Below are 15,000 nucleotides of genomic sequence, written 5' to 3'. Positions count from 1 at the left end.
GCGATAGCATGGCCTCACCTTCACACCCCTACTACCCTACCTCCCCCCCTCCTCCACTACCCCTTGACAACCTGCCCTGACACCTTGCCAACATGACAACATCTGGCTGGGCGAAGGGGAAGAGGGGGGAGGGAGAGGAGAGGGTGAAGCGAGGGGGGGAAAGAAAGAGAAGTAACAAGAGAACCGAAAGAAAGAGGGAGGAGGGGAAGGAAGGAAGGGAAAGAAAAAGGGGGAAAAGGAAGGAGGAGGGAAAGGGGGAGAAGATGGGGGAGGTGGAGGGATAGTTGGGGGGGGGTGGGGGGTATCGCGTCCCTAAACGTGGCCTTGCGTTCCTTTTGCACAACCCTCTTGCCAAAACCACTTTGCGTCAACGCTGAGGGCAGACGGAGTACTTGATGCGAAGACCTCGGTGGAAGGGGAAGAGGGAGAAAATAAATAGGAAAGAAGGGGAGGAGAAAAAAAAATAAAGAAGGACAGGGGGAGGGAGGATGACGAAGAAAGGAGACGGAGGAAAGAGACGAAGAGATGAAAAAGACCAATGACGACACGATAAAAAACGAAATATAAGAAGAGTGTAATCAAATGGCGCAAAAAAAAATCCCCCTACACTTACACACCTAAATAGATTTAAAAAATCAATAAGAATCATACGCCTTCGCCCTGTACTCACCTTGGCGACATGGGTGGCTGGTGGAGGCTCAGGGGCGGAGGTCGTACCACGGAGGTCGCGGTGCCCCTGGGACGCGCCGTCTTCTGCGGGGACACGGGCGGCGAGCGGAAGTCGTCCGTGTCCGTGGTGGTCGTGTCGCCCTCGTCGTCGTCGTCCTCGTCGCCGTCGCCAACGCACTCGCCGACGCTGCTCGGGCTGCTCACGCTGTCACTGCGGGGAGAGAGGGGCCACGTCAGGAGGCTGCGGGTGGGGGACTGGAAGAATTAGAGGAGGAAGAAGGGGAGAGCGGAAAGGAGGGGGAGAACTCGAGGAATCAAAGAGGGGAAAGGAGGAGGAGGAACTGAAAGAAGATAAAGATTAACCAGATAAAGAGAGCAGAAGCAAACAGAACGAAGAGTAGAAAGAGAGTGAAGAGCTTATGAGAAAAAAATGGAATTAAGAAGATAGGGGGAAACAGAGGAGGATCCCAAGGAACTAGAGAAGGAAGAACCGACGAGGAAATAGAAAAGGAAGAGGCGCAGGAGGAGACGGACCTCCTCACCCTGCCTCTGTGCACATAGGGGGAGGGAGAAGAAAATAAGGATGAGGATATAATGCAGGCTTGGATGTCGATAAGGAAGATGGATTATGGAAGGAGGAGGAGAGGGAGGGTTTCATGAGGAATGGACGAAGGAACATGGGGTAGAAGGAAGGAGAGGAGGGACAAAAGAAGGATGGAAATAATGCATGAAGGCAAGAACGAAGAAAAAAGAAAGAAAGGCAAAAGGAAGGAAGGAAGGAAGGAAGGAAGGAAGGAAGGAAGGAAGTAAAGAAGAAAGAAAAGAAAGAAGAAGGAAGGAAGGAAGGAAGGAAGGAAGGAAGGAAGGAAGGAAGGAAGGAAGGAGGAGGAGGAGGAGAAAGCTGAGAAGCAAGATACATGATACACTTCCTCACCTCCTCCTCAAGGCTGAAACTGTGACACTCGTATATGAAGTGCACGCCAAGAGAGCGTTCACAGAATGTATGTGTGTGGACGCCAATATCATGTGAACAAAATGTGAAGAAATAAGGCTTATGAACTGAAGTGGAACGTCGACTTCCCTTCTAGAGGTAAATATTTTCCATAAAACACAAGGCGCGAGTAAAAGGACGGGGGGAGGGGGATCATAAAAAAGAGGGAAAAGAAACTGGTGAGAATGAAGGGAAGGAAGGGGAGGAGAGAGACGGGGAGGGAAGTGAGAATGAGTGATTGATTAAGTGCAGAGAGAGAGAGAGAGAGAGAGAGAAGAGAGAGAGAGAGAGAGAGAGAGAGAGAGAGAGAGAGAGAGAGAGAGAGAGAGAGAGAGAGAGAGAAAGAGAAAGAGAAAGAGAGAGGCGCAGAGACAGACAGTAAAAAAAAAACTTAAACCCCCTGCCCACCACTCCCCCTCCCCCCGCACTGAAACCCCACATACCCCATACTCCCCCTCACACCCCCTACCCCCCGTGCACCCACCTGAGATCATCCCCGTCGTCGTCGGTGTTCTGGAAGATGTCGTTGTAGCACAGGATGAGGATCTCCCCCAGGCGGTTGGCGAGGCGGGGCTGCGACTCCTGCGGGCGGCGGTCGTCGTCGTCGTCGTCGCCTCGGCCGCCGTTGTCGTCGCCGGCAGCAACCATCACGCGCGCCAGGACCCTGCTCAGCGCGGACACGGGCACGGGGCATCTGCGGCAGGAGGAGGAGGAGGGAGAGGCGCTAGAGGTCAGCTGGACGCGAGTTGCCGGGTGGGTCGGGTGTTGCGTAAGAGAGGATGGTGGTGATGGTGATGGTGATGGTGATAGCGGTGGTGGTGATGGTGATGGTGGTGATGGTGATGGTGGTGATGGTGATGGTGGTGGCGGTGGTGATGGTGATGCTAGTGATGGTGATGATGGAATCATCTTGAATACACACACAGACGATCATAATTACCCTATAAACATACAGATCTAAACACACACACACACATCTACACATACATCCCCACACCCATGTCAACCTACACGCAAGACAAACGCAGCCGAAACAAAAACAAACAAACGCACAGGCGGATGTCTAAACCGGATTGCAATACGATCCTGAGTGACTTTGGTCAGGCTTCGTGAGTCACAGAAACAAGTCAGAGCGTGTTCTTCTAACGAAATGAGGAAAGAGGGGGGGGGGTTACACATACACACAAACATAAAAATATACATATGTACAAAGAAAAAATGAGTACAAAAAAGAGTAAAACACTGTACTGTACAGTAAATAGAGTATAACACTTTATTTCTGTATGTATATAGTGCTCGTCTGTGTGTGTGTGTGGATGTGTGGATGTATGCGTGTGCGGATGTGTGTGTTTGTATGTGTGTGTGTGGATGTGTGTGTTTGTATGTGTGTGTGTAGATGTGTGTGTGTGCATGTGTGTGCGTGTCCCTGAGTCTGCGTGCGTCTGTGCTTGCGTGTGGGTGCTCCTGCGTCTAAGCTCCCGTGCGTGTCTGCCAGCCCAGCCGCCCATCTACGCCCAACGCATTCAAGCTTCAGTCTCATCGTCATGGAACTCTTAAGTGTATCTGAAAAAAATGTCATGGTACCGAAAAAAGGAAAAAAAAGATAAAGATGACAAAACTATATATGCTACATAAAAGAAAAAAAAAGATGACAAAACTATATATGCGATGAAAAAAGAAAAAAAGATAAATATGACAAAACTATATAAGTGATAAAAAAGTCAATAAAGATGGCAAAACTATATATGCGATAAAAAATTTAAAAAAATAAAGATGACAAAACTTTATATGTGATAAAAAAAATAAAGATGACAAAACTATATATGCGATAAAAAAGAAAAACGTAATAAATATAACAAAACTGTATATGCGATAAAAAAAAAAATAAAGATGACAAAACTACATATGCGATAAAGACAAGAAAAGAAAAGAAAAAAAATACAAATACTGGAAAGAAACAAAAAACTCTTTATCTTCGGTAACAAAGGGACTCTCTTCTATAGGAATTTCTAAAGTCATGTGACTCTTACTAAGAATATAAAATTCTTGTCTTTCATCATTCATACCGGAATCTTTTATCATTGGTACTACATATTATTAATATTATCATCAATATTACTATCATCATCATCAGTTTCATTATCATCATCTTTATTATCATTATCAATATTATCATCATAATCTTCATCTTAATAATGTGTAATAACTATCGTTATGATAATCGAGATAATTACTAACCTTAATCAACATTATAACTATTATCTCTTTCTGTTAGTATAACTCTCTCTCTCTCTCTCTCTCTCTCTCTCTCTCTCTCTCTCTCTCTCTCTCTCTCTCTCTCTCTCTCTCTCTCTCCTCTCTCTCTCTCTCTCTCTCTCTCTCTCTCTCTCTCTCTCTCTCTCTCTCTCTCTCTCTCTCTCTCTCTCTCTCATTTTTCTTCTCCTTTGCTTCCCCCTCCCTTTCCCTCTTTTCCTCCTCTTACCCCCTCTCCCTCCCCTCACCCCTCTCCTTCTCCTTCCCCGACTACCTCATCCTCTCCACTCCTCTCTCATTCTACTCCTCCCTTACCCCTCCCTTTCCCTCCTCTCCCTCCCCTTACCCCTCCCTTTCCCTCCTCTCCTCCCCTTACCCCTCCCTTTCCTCCTCTCCCTCCCCTTACCCTCACCCTCCCCATCTCCCACTCCTTCCCCCTACCCCTCTCCTCCTCCTCTCCCTCCTTACCCCTTCCCTCTCCTTCTTCTCACCCCCTTCCCTCCCTCCCTCCCTTACCCCTCCCTTCCCCCTCCACCCTCTCCCTATCGCATCTAAAATCTCCAATGAACTCTCTGCCCCTCCCCCTTCCCCTCGCCCTTCTCCCTCCCCCCCAACTCACGTGGCTCCTCCGCAATCTCTCACTTGTAAGGTCTTAACCCGATTCTGTTTTTCAAATATTTACAAATCTGAACGAACGACAGATCACAATTTTATTTACAAGAGCGGATCTTTTTTCTTATTATTCTACGAACAACAATATAATAATAATAACATGAATAACAGCTAATAATACCAACAATAACAACAATAATAATAATAATGATAATACTGTTAATGCTAATAGTAACAGTAATAATAATAGTTGCAGTAGTAGTAGTAGTAATGATGACGATGATGATAACAATCATGATAATAATGATGAGAATGCTAATGATAACAATAATAACAATAATCATAATAATAATTATTATAATAATAACAACAACAACACGAATAAGGAATAATCACAATCACTACCAATATTATTAGATAAAAAAATAAAAAAATAAAAAATAATGAACATCCCATCAAAATAACAATAACAGACATCTCAGGGCAACACAAGTCATCCTCCTCTTAGAAGGTCGACCTCCTAGACTCAGCCTTGAAACTCTTTTCTCCTTGAACAGCGTCTGGAGGAGGAGGTCTGTGTGTATAGCGGCCCTTGACCTAATGTAAGACGCCTTACCTAACTCACTCACTCACTCACTCACTCACTCACTCACTCACTCACTCACTCACTCACTCTCTCTCTCTCTCTCTCTCTCTCTCTCTCTCACACTCTCTCTCTCTCTCTCTCTCTCTCTCTCTCTCTCTCTCTCTCTCTCTCTCTCTCTCTCTCTCTCTCTCTCTCTCTCTCTCTCTCTCTCGCTCGCTTCTTTCTTTTTTCTTCTCTTCTTTCCCACTTTCCTATCTCATTCCTCTCTCCATTCTCTCTGCCTCGCCTCCCTCCCTTTCCCTGCACCCCTACCTCCCTCTCCCTCTCCACCTCCCTCTCCTCTCCCTCCTCAGAGCTTGCCCCCTCCCTCCTCTCTACCCCTCCCTCCCCGTCTCCCTTCTCAGAGCCTTTTGTACCTCCCCGCACCTCTGCCTCTCCCCTCCCTCCCCATCTCCTTCTCTCTCTCCTTTCTCCTCTTCTTCCTCCTCTTTCCTCTCTGCTACCTGTATAGTCGACTCCTCCTCTCCTACTCTAATTCCCCTTTCCCTTCCCTTCCTTCTCTTTCTACTCTCCCTTAGGCTTTAACCCTTCCCTTCCCCTTGTCTTCTCCCTTTTCACTTACCTTTCTCCCCCCTTTTCTCATTCCACCCCCCTCCCCTTCCTCTCCCCCCTTTTACCCTCCCCTTCCCTTTTCCCCTCCCCTTTCCTCCCCCTCTTCCCCTTCCCCAAAGAAGAAAGGGTGAACTACCGGCCAAACACTTCTTAAAGCGAATGACTTTCTCCAAGAATTCAGAATCCACACAAAAACGATAAGAAGGAAGAGAGATAAGAGGGAGCATCATTATAAAGTTTATGAAAAAAAGGAAAAAAGGAAAAAAATCGGGTTAATTAAAGATATTTACTAAAGAATTTTTTTCACCTAAAATACAATAACACACGGAAACATTCACGAAGAAGAGATAAGCCATTTACGCCTACGGACATAAACCACACATTCTCTCCAACACATACACTTATACCCCCCCGCCCCTCCCCCTTAAACACACCTCCTCCTCACTCACACACAAACAGCCCCTCCCCCCATCCCTTCCCCACCCCGTCCCTCGAACACACCCCAAAATATATACACACTCTCCCTCTGCCCACCCCCACACCCCCACCCTCCCCCTTCCCCCCTCCCCTCGCCCGCACAACTACCCCCACGCGAGGCTCGTGGGCGGTTCCCACGCCCGCGAGACTGAGCAAGCCAGATCCTTGAATCACCGCGTGTCTCCCGGGGATGCGATGAATCAGCTGGCCCTCGCCGCGGAATTCTGAAGGCGGTCGGGGGCGCCTCCCGCTCTTTCCCTTTGGCGCTCGCTTTCTTTGTTCTTTGTCTACTCTCTCTTTTTCTCTCTTTATCTCTTTCTTTCTTTCTCTTTCTTTATTTCTTTCCTCTTTTTCTACACTCTCTCTCTATCTATCTCTTTCTTTATTTCATTTTTTCTCTTTATCTCTCTCTCTCTCTCTCTCTCTCTCTCTCTCTCTCTCTCTCTCTCTCTCTCTCTCTCTCTCTCCCTCTCTCTCTCTCAAGCAGACTCTCAATCATCACCATCTACATCACCATCATCATCACCAACATCAACATCATCATCATCAACATCATCCTCATCACCAACATCAACATCATCATCATCATCATGACCATCATGATCAACATCAACATCACCATCATTATCACTAAATTCACCAACATATACTAAGATTGCTGGCGTACAGGTGGCGGGCGAAATGACTCTATTCTCTTCTTTTTCCTCTCCCTTCTCCCCTCCTTCCTCTCGTTCTCACACACACCTCCTTCCCCCTACTTATTTCCTCCCCCTCTCACCCACAACTACTCTCCCCCATCTATTCCTCATCCATCTAACCCACACGCTCTTTTCCTCAACTCACTCCTCATCCATCTCCCCTACTCATCCCCAATTCCCCTCCCTCACTCACTCCTCATCCACCCCCACCCCGCACTCACTTCTCATCCACCTCTCCCACTCACTGCAATTCCATCTTACCATTATTCATTTCTTTTTCATCTCTCCCTATTCACTCATTCTCATCCACCTCCTGACACCCTCACTCCCCAACCCCCTCACCCATTCCCTCACACTCACTCATCCCCCCATTCACTCACTTCTTATCCACTTCCCCCTCACTTCTCCAACACCCCCTCCCCCATTCACTCACTTCACTAGTCCATCTTCACTCCCCCCATCTTCCCAACCCCCCTCCCCCTTTCACTCACTTACACCCCCCCCCCGCCCCATTCACTCACTCATCCACCTCCCCCTCTCCCCTACCCACTCCTCCACTCACCCACTCATCCACCTCCCCCTCTCTACTCACGTGTTATGGTTGCTGGTGCGCAGCTGGTGGATGAAGGCCGTGAGGTAGCGCAGCAGGCAGAGGCTGTGCAGCGGCAGGTGGCGGTGCAGGAGGCGACGCAGACGGGGGACCACGGCCACCCCCAGGGCCTCCTCGCACAGGTTTCCGCTCTCGGGGAGGGCCACGGGACCACGCTCTGGCGGGGGAAGGGCGAGAACAGGGGGGTGAGCTGCTTATCTTTGGGTTGGGGTTGGGGTTGGGGTTGGGGTTGGGGTTGGGGTAGGTTGGGGCGGGGTGGGGTGAGAAGGTTGGGTTAGGTTAAGGTGAGGTGGGTTGGATAGGGCTTAGCTGGGGTGAGTAAGGTAGGGGGTAGGGTAAAAGTAGGGTAGGGTAGGGTGAGGGTAGGGTAGGAGTAAGGAGTAGCGTAGGGTAGGGTAGGGTAGGGTAGGGTAGGGTAGGATAGGATAGTATAGCGTTGAGTTGGGTAGGGCATGACAGGGTAGGGCGCAGTGGGTTAGGGTCGCTTCAGGTAGGGCAGGGTAGGGCAGGAAAGACCAGGACAGGACAGATTAAAGTAAGGATATGGTGTGATAGGATAAGGTAAGTTAAGGCAGAGTAGGGTAAGCTAGAGTAGGGAAGGGTAAGGTAGGGTAGGGTAGGGTAGGGTAGGGTAGGGTAGGGTAGGGTAGGGAAGGGTAGGATAGGGTAGGGTAGGGTAAGGTAGGGTAAAGTAGGGTAAGGAAAGGAAGGGAAGGGATGGGAAGGGAACGGTAGAGTAGGGTAGGGTTGGGAAAGGAAGGGGAGGGAAGGGAAGGGAAGGGTAGGGTAGAGTAGAGTAGGGTAGGAAAGCAAAGGACAGGGAAGAGGTAGAGGTAGAGATGCAGTGCAGTGCAGAGAAGGGTAGAGTAATGACATTACTTGAGGTTGAATTGAGTAAACTAAATGTTAGAGAAATTTTCTTTCTTTCTTAAAACTTCGTCAGTTTTAATGTAAGAGAAAGCCACGGTTCCATTAGCCACAGATAGCGACGGGATAACCCCATGCCCGTGGGTTGGGTCTGGTTACACAACGAGAATAACAACAGGGGGCAACTTTTTTTTTTTTTTTGTATATCAATTCCCATTTACTTTTGCCGTAGAATTAAAACTTTGGACCCAAAAGAAGTTTCGATCTATGAGGGAAGTTGTGATTCCTAACATGAGAATTTGAGAAGTTGAAGTTATTTTATTTTTTCTACAGCCTTCTTTCGTTCTTTTGCATGTTTGTTTTGCTTTCGGTGTCAAATAAAAATGACAAAAATGTTCTTTAACTCAAAATATCAATCCGATATCAATTATTAGTATAGGAATAAAAAATACCGAATATTCTAAATTATAATATAATACAAAAACAACACACAAAGAAGTAATGTTCCTTAATATATAGTCTCAATTTTTTAATCTTCCGTTGACAAAACAGCCATAGGTCTTCGAGTCCATCCTTATCTGTGTCTCGTCTAGCCTTATCTGCAATCACACCTGCCGTTATTCCCAAAAGAGAATCAAAACTACTGTGACGTTGAAAATGATAATTAAAAAAAAGATATACGCACAGGTCTAGCATACCTCATTAAGCTCAAAAAGAAAAAAATCCTGTGGTTGGGAGGTTTCCCACTGAATGTAAAACAACTATTATTTTCTTTTACGCGGTGAAATTCTTAGAATCAGAGGCGAGTGGAAAAATGAAGCAAAAAGATTAACAAAGGGTAAACAAATGGTGAAGAGAATGAGGAGTGAAAGTGAATGAAAAATAGAATACACCCGAAAATCAAATGTGAAACGAAGAATTTTTAAAAAATGGAAAGGGATGAAAAAATAATCAAGAGAAAGAAAACGGGTAAAACCGGATAAAAGTAAATCTACCAAAAAACAAAAAAACAGGAACAGAAAATTAAATCCAAAACACAACAGAACAACCAAAACAAAACGAACACGAAAATAAATGAACCGAATCTCTTAAAAAAAAAAGAAAAAAAAATTAGGACACAGCAACGCCACGAGGACCCCGGCGAAGGAGATCCTCAAGAGACTAACCCGTAAGGAGCTGCAGGATCTTGGTAGCAGCTGACGGTGGGATGAGCGCGTGGGGCAGCTCGTCCAGGAACAGCCGCAGAAGGCCAGTCGCCACGGCCGCGTCTGAGCCTAGGGGGGGGGAGGGTAAATGGGTATGAATGGTCAATGGGCAATGGTTAATGGTTAATGATTAATGGTCAATGGTTAATGATTAATGGTCAATGGTTAATGGTCAATGATTAATGATCAATGGTTAATGATTAATGATTAATGGCCAATGATTAATGGTCAATGGTTAATGGTTAATGGTTAATGATTAATGATTAATGGTCTGTGATTAAAGGTCAATGGTCAAGGGTTAATGGTCAATGATTAATGGTCAGTGATTAAAGGTCAATGGTCAATAGTTAATGGTCAATGATTAATGGTGAATGTTGAATGGATAATGGTCAATGGTTAGTGATGAATAGCTCGTGATGAATGGATAATGGTCAATGGTTAGTGATGAATAGCTCGTGATGAATGGATAATGGTCAATGGTTAGTGATGAATAGCTCGTGATGAATGGATAATGGTCAATGGTTAGTGATGAATAGCTCGTGATGAATGGCAAGTGGTGAATAGTCAATGATCAATACTAATGGTAAAAGATTAGTGGTGAATGCTTAGTGATAAATGGTGAAAGAATGATAAATGGTCAATGGTCAGTGGTCAACGGCAAATAGTTCAATCAGATAAATGCGCCAAAATGTGTATGGTTACGAGTGGCCGTTCATAGGTGTGGAAGTGAACGTGCAGTAGGTAGCAGAAGGAGCGAGGCGACTACGTGTTTTTGTGGCATCGGATCGCATTCGGTGTCGTGGTAATTTAAGTATTCCTTTTATACACAACGTAATCTCCTTATCTGACTATTTCTGCAGTATGTGTTCCAATCCTATTATTATCACGTTGTCTGTGTATAATGCCTTGCGTTTTATTATAGGCGTCACAGGTTGTTTTTCTTTCGTTGTCGCCTAGTTGTGTGTTGTAATTAGTATACCCATTTAGTTTTTAATTAGCTAAGATACTGCACGTAGTTGGTTGCTGTGCAGGATTGATCTGGCGTGGGATCTCTCTCTCTCTCTCTCTCTCTCTCTCTCTCTCTCTCTCTCTCTCTCTCTCTCTCTCTCTCTCTCTCTCTCTCTCTCTCTCTCTCTCTCTCTCTCTCTCTCTCTCTCTAGATTAAATATGTTCATTTCTTAATTTTGGCTATTTTCCCCGCTTGGCCTGATCTTTAAATCACTACAAGAAAACTACACTAACAAGACAACCCAGGCACGGATTATTACAACTTACAAACCACCAATAACTTATTAATCATGAAAAAGAGAAGATATTCATATCACAGCCTACTGTAGGAAAAGCCCTGACGAACTCTTGATATGCCAGTATCTGTTAAAAGCCAACGTGACATGCAAGAATCAAGTTGAGTCAATTCATCAAGCTTCCAAGAACATGACTTCAAAAGGTGCCAAAAATACCCGTCTGCTAATATAGCGAGCACAGTGCCATCATGCAAGCAGAGACACCCTGTCGTGCCAAGCTTATCAGATATGTTCTTGACCTAAAATCACTTCGTAGTGTTTTTATTCTTGGGTGCCATAAGGATAAGGTTTTTGGTGCCGGTATATCCCGCCTTTTATTTTTGTTTTTTGTCATCGCATGGTACCGCATGGTTGCCAGATTCGACATGTAGTTATTTTTAGATCCGAGCATGACTGTGTGATTTTCCGAGGAACTTTAACTAATAAGCTAATAATAAGTTATTCAGTGAAGCATATATTAAGCAACACACGGTTTAAATATCAAAATAAACAAAGAGTATCTTTACACGGCGTACACTTGTATTTAAAGCGCAGACGCTATGTAATTCAGAATATGGAAAGAGCTGAGATAGAAAAACATAAATCTAAAATAGGGAGCCTGAACCAATTATGTAACCACTCTGAAACTACACCTTTATTTTTATCACTGCACGCCCAAGTTGAAGTCTCGTACTCAAGAAACCTTAATTGTGGCGTTTCCTAAAATAACTTCTGAATGAGACCTGGCAGAGTATTTGTAAGAGAGTAGTGGCAAGATACTTGATTTTTCATTCCGGGCCTCGCTCTATCTGTCAGTTTCTCTCTCTCTCTCTCTCTCTCTCTCTCTCTCTCTCTCTCTCTCTCTCTCTCTCTCTCTCTCTCTCTCTCTCTCTCTCTCTCTCTCTCTCTCTACCTATCTACCAATCTATTAATCTGATAATAATGTTCATCATCATCCTACTCCAACTCCTCTTCTTCCTCTTACCCATCTTCCTCCCCCATCCTCATCATCACTACCATCCTCACCAACAAGATCATCCTTCTCCTCTTCCTCCTTCTTCTCCTCCTCCTCTCTCCTCCCCCTCCCCCTCCCCTCCCCCCCCTCCTCCTCACCACCATCTCCCCCTCCCCCTCCCCTTCCCCCACATTCCCCCATCACCTTCCCCTCCCCTCCTCCTCCCCCTCCTCCTCCTCACCACCACCTCCCACTCCTTCAACCCCGCCCGTCCCCCTCCACCCTCACCTGGCGGGGGCTCAGGGGCGTCCGAGGGGAGTCCAGCGGCGCCGCGTTCGAGGAGGAGGCGTGTCCTCACCTCCTCGGCGCACCAGTCCTCGCTCACCAGGGTGTCGTAGTCCACGCCTGAGGAAAGAAGGTCGTTACATCACTCTTACTATGGTCAAGTAGGTCGTTAGTGTCTTGATACGTCGTCGATACAATTCACAGTCGGTAGGTCATTGATATATTGTAAGTAGGGTGTTTACAGATCGTTGATAAAGATATTCATCCGCACCCATGCCTTTTCGATATCTGTGGCACTGAATACGGTTCGGCCATTCGTCAACAGGTCTTGATTCCATCCTCAACTGGTCATTGACGTATCGTCCACGGTTTACTGGTACATCATCGGCGTTACGTTGCCAATAGATCAAGTTATTAATTACATCGCGGATTGGTCGTTCATACATCGCCAACGGATAGAAGTTCATACATCAGTCGGTCATTAATACATCTTTGGTAATACACTGCCAATAGATCAAATTATCAATGTATTGTCGGTTGGTCATTTTAACACTGTTAATAGGCAATTGATACACCAACTGGGTCATTAATACATTGCCAACAGGTCTTTAATACATCATCAAGATGTTCTTAACAAATCGTCGATGTGCCACTTCATTATCAATGAATACTTTCCTAAGATATTAATAGATTCACCAATATGTCTTTTCATACATCGTCAGTATGTCCTTAATAAGCCGCCAGTGAATCAATCAATACGGTCTTGCTTCATTAATACATCACTGATACATTGCTAAATGAATTGGTTATTAACATTAACAATATGCTATTAATACATCACTATTACATCACTTATACATCACCAATATATCGCTAACACATCGTCTTCACTATTGCATTTGTTTCTTTAAATAGATACACCATTTTTCCTTTTTTTATTCAACACTATTTTTCTTACTTGTTTATTCTAGCATTTTCCTATTCATCTATTTATTCTTTAGTATTACAGCACTGACTATGCTTATATGCATTTAGATACATTATTTTTATGTTTGTCACTGTAAAGGAATTTTTTTAAGCCTTTTAAAACTTTTACATAAAATGCGTAAACGTCTGAGGTCACCTTGCTAAAAAAAGGAAAAGAAAAAAATGTGCTGTGATTCAGCAGATGAATGTGTGCTTAAACCGCATCGTTCAAGAGTGCACCGTGAATCAGCAGGTAAATACACGCGCTTACACTCCCACTCGCTCACTTGCAAATGCAAACATATGTACATGCACATGTAAGAGCACACATGCACATACACATTCTACCCCCCCCCCCTTATCTCTGTCTCTCTCTCTCTCTCTCTCTCTCTCTCTCTCTCTCTCTCTCTCTCTCTCTCTCTCTTTCTTTCTTTCTTTCTTTCTTTCTTTCTTTCTTTCTTTCTTTCTTTCTTTCTTTCTTTCTCTCTCTCTCTCTCTCTCTCTCTCTCTCTCTCTCTCTCTCTCATTCACACACAGACACACACACGCACGCACGCACGCACACACACACACACACACACACACACACACACACACACACACACACACACACACACACACACACACACACACACACACACACCGCCCAGGCAAGCCAAGCAGGCATCCCTACCGTGGGTGAGCAGGTAGCAGCAGAGCAGGTGCACGAGGGCGGGCACGCCGTGCCCACTAGCGTCCTCTCCGTGCGCCGCCATGACGTCTTCCAGGGGACGCCCGAGCACGCCCTGCACGCCCACGCCGGCCTCCTTCATCTCGGCCAGGAGCGAGTGCACGGCGTGGGCGGGGGCGTGCAGGGGGTCCGGGGGGAGGGCGCGGTGCTTGCAGCGGGTGGTTGGAGAGCGACCGGCCGCCCGCGCGCCCATCGACACGGCCAGGAAGCGACGTACACGCGCCAGGGTGCTCTCGCCGCCCTCCTGGGGGAGAGAAAGGGGGGGTTAGTGGTGGAATAAAAAGGGAGGAAGGGGGGAAGGGAGGGAAAGGGAGAAGGAAAGGTATGCGTATGGGTGAGGAGCCAAAGAACGGGGGAGGAATAGGGGAATTGGGGAGGCCAAAGAAATGACATCCTTCGTCTTTCGTACTCCTCTCCATCAGTCTCATTACTTAATAATTTATCTTACTGCTATCATCGTTACTGCACTTGGGAGATAACAACTCTAATAAAGGATCTCGGGAACATGTTTACTGCAGTGGAAAGGCAAGGAAAACAAATAAAAAGAAAATGCTGGATATTTGCATTGAAAAAGCCAGAAAGCCACCCTATGGAACCCTAGACTCCCTTTGACACCTAACTGGCCCCCATGACATTCGAAGTTGCCATTAGATTCACAGTGGAGCTTCGAGACACCCCGCGCACCCTCACCTGGGGCTGGCACTGCGTCTCGCCGCTCCCATGTTGGTCGCAGCAGAAGGACGGGCGCCGCATTTCGCGTTGGTACCTCCTGCGACTTGTTGTCCCGCCGGAGGTCCTACAGGAGTGGCGTGACGCCCCGCGGGAGGGAGGGCCCGTCTACGGTCCAAAGGGCGCCTGGGGCAGTCCCCAAGGGCCAGGGGCGGCTCCTGGTGGCGAGGGGCAGGCGGCAGGCGACTCCGTGTTGACAGGTGGGGAGGCGGAGCCGCTGCACCAACACACGCCGAGGGACGCGCCACCCGGGGGCTCGCTGGGGGGACTGCGGGGGAGAGGAGACGGGTTCATAAACTCAAAAACCGAAGGCGCTGCGTAATCAACGAGCAATAAAACGGTAGAAATGAAGAATTTTATAGCGAGGCCACCCGAAGCAAATGACTTAATCAACTCGAGAAATGGACAGGAATGAAAAGCATTTGTACGATAAAACTTGGTAGAAACAATAAAGCTAATGGCTAGAGGCCAC

At 46.5% G+C, this 15,000-nt stretch overlaps 1 protein-coding gene across 6 annotated transcripts in view; it reads right to left on the bottom strand.

Moving 5' to 3' along the window:
- LOC113806028 (protein FAM13A) overlaps positions 1-15,000 on the bottom strand; it is a 141,070-nt gene that overhangs the window by 105,967 nt on the left and 20,103 nt on the right. For all 6 annotated transcript variants that reach the window (XM_070143142.1, XM_070143143.1, XM_070143144.1 and 3 more), the window contains exons 2-8: positions 14,490-14,796; positions 13,743-14,043; positions 12,107-12,223; positions 9,542-9,649; positions 7,491-7,665; positions 2,145-2,354; positions 671-880 (exon numbers count right to left, since the gene is read on the bottom strand). In XM_070143142.1, coding sequence (XP_069999243.1) covers positions 671-880; positions 2,145-2,354; positions 7,491-7,665; positions 9,542-9,649; positions 12,107-12,223; positions 13,743-14,043; positions 14,490-14,552 — 1,184 coding nt within the window. In that variant the 5' untranslated portion in view covers positions 14,553-14,796. The remainder of the gene's footprint in view (positions 1-670; positions 881-2,144; positions 2,355-7,490; positions 7,666-9,541; positions 9,650-12,106; positions 12,224-13,742; positions 14,044-14,489; positions 14,797-15,000) is intronic.

The sequence above is a fragment of the Penaeus vannamei genome, chromosome 30 (assembly GCF_042767895.1).
Source record: "Penaeus vannamei isolate JL-2024 chromosome 30, ASM4276789v1, whole genome shotgun sequence".
Lineage (NCBI taxonomy): Eukaryota > Metazoa > Arthropoda > Malacostraca > Decapoda > Penaeidae > Penaeus > Penaeus vannamei.
The sequence above is the reverse complement of the archived record's forward strand: the minus strand, read 5'-3'. Positions and strand labels throughout refer to the sequence as shown.